We start from the raw sequence: 6169 nt of genomic DNA, 5'->3' as shown, positions 1-6169 counted from the left end.
GGTGTAGGTATCTGACTCTCCAGCTGCAGAACCTCAGGCCTGCCTCCCCCCCCGAAAAAAAAAACATCCTCCTGGCCTGCACTCTTTTCACCAACCATCAAATCTTTGTCAGCATGCCAACTTTTGTGCAATTTTGTGCAATCTTCCACCAATTCTAAAAAGGTGAAATGCCTCTCCTAAGGCTTAGTTATTAGCAGTAAGAGCTTTAAGCTTCAATAAGCTGGCTTTTTAGGGGTATTTTTTGGCCATGCCCCTTTTGCCTTTGGCCCCACCCAGCAAGGGGAGCCCCCCCCCCCGAGAGCTTCTCTGAAATGGAATTCGGCCATAGGATTGCATGTCAAAAGAATAATTAAACAGTTTTGTGCAGTGTAAACCTCAAGCCAATAAAAAGGGAACGCGTCTTTTAAATAAGTACCCAAATCTTTAAAATATAGCAATGTGAATTTAACTTTTATCCAAAAGGTGTCTTTCTTGAAAGTATTAGCAGGGAACTGGAAGGATTGCCCCAACTCACATGTCTATCATTGCTACAGCAGGTATGACAGCATCGTTCTTTTGGTACGAATCTCTGATTTTTACATGATCATTTGATTATTTTCCCCTTCCTCGTCCATGTATATGGGTGAAGATGATCTGACCAGAGAGTTGTGGTATGGACATCTGCACTACTTTGCACTTGCTCGGTCTAGGCATTCTAGAGAACAGAGGTTAAGGTTTTTCAGTATCAAGGCAATGGAGATGACAATCAGAGCTATGTTACCCTACTGGGTATAAAGAATTAATCTGCTATAAGTTTTTGTTTGGGATTTTTTAAGACACCATCCCCTCCTGCCCTGCTCCAAGGTTTCCTGGGCAAGCCCTCTTGTCTAGTCTTAGACATCCCATGTTAGGATGGAAGAGGACAGAAGCAAAGCTTCATGAAGAAACAGGAGCTTGTCATAAAAAAAGGAAATGGCAAACATACCTGCAAGGGGAGTTCACAGCTCTCTCACAAAGAAAGCAGTTAAACCGGTGTGCTTGGTTTTCATCCAGGTCAATCCCATTGAAATGAACAGCCTCAATAACTGTTTGATCTTGGTTGGCTGCTGTATATATAGGAAGGGGATATTGCAGTCAAATGAATGTAAATGTGGTAACAGAAGGAGGGGATTCAAAGCAAGAGGTTCAATAGCAAAAGCGAGAGGCAAGGCACGGAGTGTATAATGGTACATTATAAAAAGACCCACAAGCTTGGCCTCTCTCAATGAGGCATGGATCTCTGAAAGGCTCTGCACTGAGATCCACACATTCCTCTGGTTTTAACATTGGATGAACTAGATGAAAGACAGCCCATGAAATGTACTGGTTAGAGTGTTGGACTGACTTAGGACAGCTGAGTTTTAGCTCCTACTCAGCCATGAAGCTCAGCCTAACCTAACTCACCAGGCTTTTGTAAGCTTTGAATGGAAAGGAAGATGAACATGAAAGCCACCTTGGTTTTCTTGTAAGAAGAAGAAAGGAGGGATATAAATTAAATAATCAATCAATGAAACAAACTCATTCAATTGGTTGTGCACAATATGTTAAGAATGGAGAGCACTCTAGACTCATATCAGAAACTTCATAAAATGGTCCATTGGTCCAAATGGTCCAAACTGCATTCCAGCTGTAACACAGAAGTACACAATGATGAAACTAAAGAAATTGCTGATTTCTTTTCTCCCATGAAGTCTATTTTCTTGTTTATGGATGCGTAAGTTTTTTAAAATGTATATTTCCATCCTAGTCGCTCCTGGACAAGGTCACAGTGCGGAGTTAAGGGAACCCTGGCTCTTCAGCATTTGGGATATTAACCAGAAGTTCTTCTCCTGGGAGAACAACACTCTGATAGCAGCCCCACAAGATTCCAACTCAGCAGGTAAGAGCTCATATGCTTACTTTGCATTTGTCACTCCCACCCCACCTCAGTTACGGATTGAACACATTATACTCTGGAATTGGATAACTAGGAAGGTTCTGATTCAGCCACATGCTCTTCAGGAAGCACCAGAAGTGCTGCTCTTTGACTTTTCCATTAGGTAATATGTAATGTCAGGTAGCAGGTCTATCATTTCTGGTAGATCTGGTGCGTCAGTGGCCCCAGTACCTGGTCTTCCAAGCTGGGTAGACCTGTCCTCTGTGAAACTTGTACTCCCAGCCTTTTCACCCCATTGTTTCTTTCAATAGACAGACATGTTGTCTGGAGGCAGTTTCCACTGCTGATACAGGAGCCCTGTCCTCCTTTACGCATGGTCACAGTAGTAAAAGAACATTTTGCAATGTTGGTGTAACTCAGTCCCAGATCCGTAGCCCTGCCTCTGGCAACATAATTATGAAGTAATGTTCAGAAAACATTTAAAAAAGTAACACGGGGGAGTTGAGTTTGATTTCCGTTAGAAATATCATGAACTCTTGCCTATGAATAAGACTTGAGTTAGAAATATCATGAACTGTTGCCTGTGCTGCTACTTTTTGGTTTTGGATAGAGCCCTTCACACTTCAGCTGAATCACAGCTAGACTGAATCTTAGTTTTTTAAATTGGTTTCTATGTGGCAAGAATTTTCAGGGATGGCCAAAAATGGGTTAAAAATGAACCATGATGTTCCTTCTCGAGACAATAGGTGTGACACTGTAGACTTCTTTTTGCTTTATTGGCTAGCCCCACTTTTCCAAATGTCAGTCATTGATATGACTTCATTCATTGGCTAAAAAACAGTGAAAGGTGGGGGCCAGCTAGTTTCCCACAAAATGAGTGGGCAGAATAGTGCCAGCAAAGGGTAAGGGTGTGTGTGTGTGTGTGTGTGTATAAGTGTAATCTGGGGAACCAGAGATTATGGGTCATTGGGAAGGGACAGAATTGGTTGTAGCTCAGTGGTAGAGTACAGCACATATTTACAAAAAGATGTGCTCTAGCATAGAGATTGGTACTGATGTAATGAGGCAACAATTTCTGTTTAAAAAGAATCCATAATGGGAGTGCAAATTGCAGTGGGACACAGAATCACCTGAGGGTTGTGCTGGTTACTAGTTCTATGTAATAGAATAAATGATAGGAAAACTGAACATATTTCTATTTATTCTGATGGGAAATTTCAGTTGCTTTAAATTTTATTGTTAAACTTCCATTCATGTTGGCTTCTCATCTGAGGCCATAGCTAGACCTAAGATTTCTCCCTGGATCATCCAGGGGCCAAACCTGTTCATCTAGGTGACACACAGGGGATCCAGTGCTCAGGCAGGGGCGAACTCTGGATGATCCCAGGATAAACCTTAGGTCTAGCTGTGGCCTAAGATCCCTGTCTCAAATAAAAATGATTTCTCTCTCTCTCTTGTACCATTGACCCTGTTCCTGGCCTGTTCTTCATCTCCAGTGAAGTTAATAGCTGTGGTCCCCAACAGAGCCATTCCTGAAAAAGAAAATACATACCCTATCATTCTGGGCCACAAAGATGGAAATCACGTCCTGTCTTGTGTGGAAGCTGGTGGCCAACCTCAACTACAGATAGTGGTGAGTTCCGTTTGTGGTTCAACATCTCTTTTGATTCCCTAAGAAATGGATAGGGATGGTTTATATCATGGGTGGGCAACCTCTGGCCCAGAGGTTACTGGGGTCTTGGGGAGAAGGTAGGAAGAGGAATCCTCTTATCTCGTATCACAGAATAGGACCTCACAAGTGGATTGCTGTGGGGGTGACAGCTGATCATGGGCTCTTTCAAGAGCTCCTGCAAGACTGGATGGGTGGGCTTCACTTCCCCTCCCCCTTGCTTCACCTTTGCAACATCTTGTCTGCATACAGCATGTCCTCAAGTCCCTCTATCATCTTGGTTGCCCTTCTCTGAACCTGTTTTAACCCATTGATGTCTTTCTGGAAATGTGATGCCTAGAATCATACACAACTCTTCCAATTTTAACCAATTTTTAACTAGCCTTTGTGTGTGTGTGTGTGTTTTAGGAAAAGAGGATCATGGATCTCTACAACAAAAATGAAGAATTCAAGAGCTTCAGTTTCTTCAGTAAGACTGGACCAAGCAATGACCCCTGCAATGTTGAATCTGTAGCTTTCCCGGGTTGGTTCATAAGTACTTCGACTGAGCCAAACAAGCCCATTGCTTTGAGTCGCCCGGGACAAACTGAGATTACTGATTTTTATTTTGACAAAAAGGAACCAAAAAGGACCAGAATTCTTATGAAATAGGGGGAAGATGCTACATCTAATCGATTTCTTTTTTCTTTCTTTCTTTCAAAGTTAGATACAACACACTATATAGACCAGAGCTTTGGTAGTAAATATATGTTTAAAAGAAACAAAAATGATCCAATCTGACATGGTCACAAAACACTTTCCCATAAATAACAAAAATAATATCAATTTACCTGCTACAGGATCGGCTTGCAAATTCCCACCTGCCTCCATTAAACGGTCCATCTCAGCCAAATCTCAACGTTTTGGCAGCCATATCGCGGTTGTAGGAGGTCTTCCTATTTCTTTACCAAACTACTCTTAGCAGCAATTAACAGATTGAAACATAGACTTATTCTTGGTAGACTAGGCATTATCACATTGAATAAAATCAGTAAAGGATTTAATCCAATTTTGTGGTTTGTGATTTGTTTTACAGTATTAATTATTTGCTGCCAGTACACCTCTATTTATGGGTAGTCCTACCACATACAATAAAGATATGCTCTGTTTGCCTTGAATTTCCAATGTTAGAAACAAATGATGGAGAACATTCTGTTATGTGGTACATCCTTGTGCTGCAGTGAGTATCCCAAGATCCCTTCCCCTGTAGCCTTTTAAATTTGATTATTCAGCAATTATAAATCATTAGCAATTGCCCTTTTGATTCATCACTGGCAGTTAGTGTTTCCATGTATTTCAGCTTTCTGAGTGGATAGTTGGGCTCCAGTATATTCATTCAGTAACTCCTTAATTGTAAATACTGAAAATCGGGTAGGTTACCAATCAACTAGATTTTGTCTGATATCGTACCTGGACAGTATTTGCCTATCAGTAATGAATGAGACAATTTTGTCCATTTTATTTATTTTCCAATTTCTAAATTGTTGCTCTCTCCCAATCATATTAAATTTCTTGCTCATTATTACAGAGATTATAGGCACAATCCCATGCATGTTTATATGGGAAAATGTCCTACAACTCCCAGCGTTCCCCAGCTGGGCATGATAGCTGGGAAACGCTGGGAGTTGTATGAGGTTACCCCTCCCCACCCCAATCTAAATGTGCATTGGATTCTGACATAAAGGTGATATCCCAGTGTTAGGGAAATTTCCTCGATCCAATAGGGAGGGAATGGATCCAGGCAGGTCCAGATTCAAAGAGTTTTATTCCAGGTACTACGCATGTACAAGAAAGCCCATCTCCCGCAAGCTGAAGGTTGAACTCTCTGCCCATCAACCACACACAGCATACTTTTATACTTTCAACGTTGCTCTGATGAAATCATACTTTTCCGTCCTCCCTCTCGTGACTGATCCCAAGTCCCATACAGGTTCTATAAATGAAACCATTCCACATAAACAATGTCATATTCTGGCAGCCTATGGCCGGTACAGCTGTTGCATTCTGTTCCTAATAAGCTCCCCACCCCCAAGGACCATTGGAACGTTTCTTGAGCCCGCTCTGAGCTCTTTCCAATACCCTGCCGGGGTGGGTGGGGGTGGGAGGATCAAGGTGATAAACAGAGCAATGATGCACCTCCATGTTTGTGTTACAGAGCCTGGTTCCTAAACACAAGGCAGATGTTTATAGGAAAAAGCAACATTTGACCGTGGTAGATAAGGAGTCAGTGCCTAGGTGCAGAGTTCAAGACAGCCTTGAACAGCCACCAAGGCCATAGCTAGACCTAAGGTTTATCCCTGGATCGTCCAGGGGTCAAACCTGTTCATCTAGGTGACACACAGGGGATCCAGTGCTCAGGCAGTGGCGAACCCTGGATGATCCCAGGATAAACTTTAGGTCTAGCTGTGGCCCAAGAGGCTTTTCTGAGAGCAAGGAGGGGAGTGGGAGTGGGCTCAGGGAGATTTTGGGTGCTTGTGCAGTTTTCCACCTGAGAAAGAGGGGTGTTCTGGGGTACCTTCAGGTTTCCCTTTCACCAGGACAAACATACCCAATAATTCTAATATTTG

The 6169-nt window shown here is 42.4% G+C and overlaps 1 protein-coding gene across 1 annotated transcript; it reads left to right on the top strand.

Moving 5' to 3' along the window:
* Positions 1-514: 514 nt before the first annotated feature.
* Positions 515-4214, top strand: LOC134407624 (interleukin-36 alpha-like). Its single transcript, XM_063139493.1, has 4 exons — positions 515-536; positions 1766-1897; positions 3391-3527; positions 3972-4214. The coding sequence occupies exons 1-4, from the start codon at positions 515-517 to the stop codon at positions 4212-4214; spliced, it is 534 nt and encodes a 177-aa protein (XP_062995563.1).
* The last annotated feature ends 1955 nt before the right edge of the window (positions 4215-6169 follow it).

Source organism: Elgaria multicarinata, chromosome 12 (genome assembly GCF_023053635.1).
Source record: "Elgaria multicarinata webbii isolate HBS135686 ecotype San Diego chromosome 12, rElgMul1.1.pri, whole genome shotgun sequence".
Taxonomy (NCBI): domain Eukaryota; kingdom Metazoa; phylum Chordata; class Lepidosauria; order Squamata; family Anguidae; genus Elgaria; species Elgaria multicarinata.
This window is presented reverse-complemented; position numbering and strand designations above follow the sequence as displayed.

Coding starts and splice junctions, on each gene's coding strand:
- LOC134407624 (XM_063139493.1), top strand. CDS start 515: ATGTCTATCATTGCTACAGCAG. Junction 1,898..3,390: donor ACAAGATTCCAACTCAGCAG/GTAAGAGCTCAT, acceptor CTTCATCTCCAG/TGAAGTTAATAGCTGTGGTC. Junction 3,528..3,971: donor AACCTCAACTACAGATAGTG/GTGAGTTCCGTT, acceptor TGTGTGTTTTAG/GAAAAGAGGATCATGGATCT.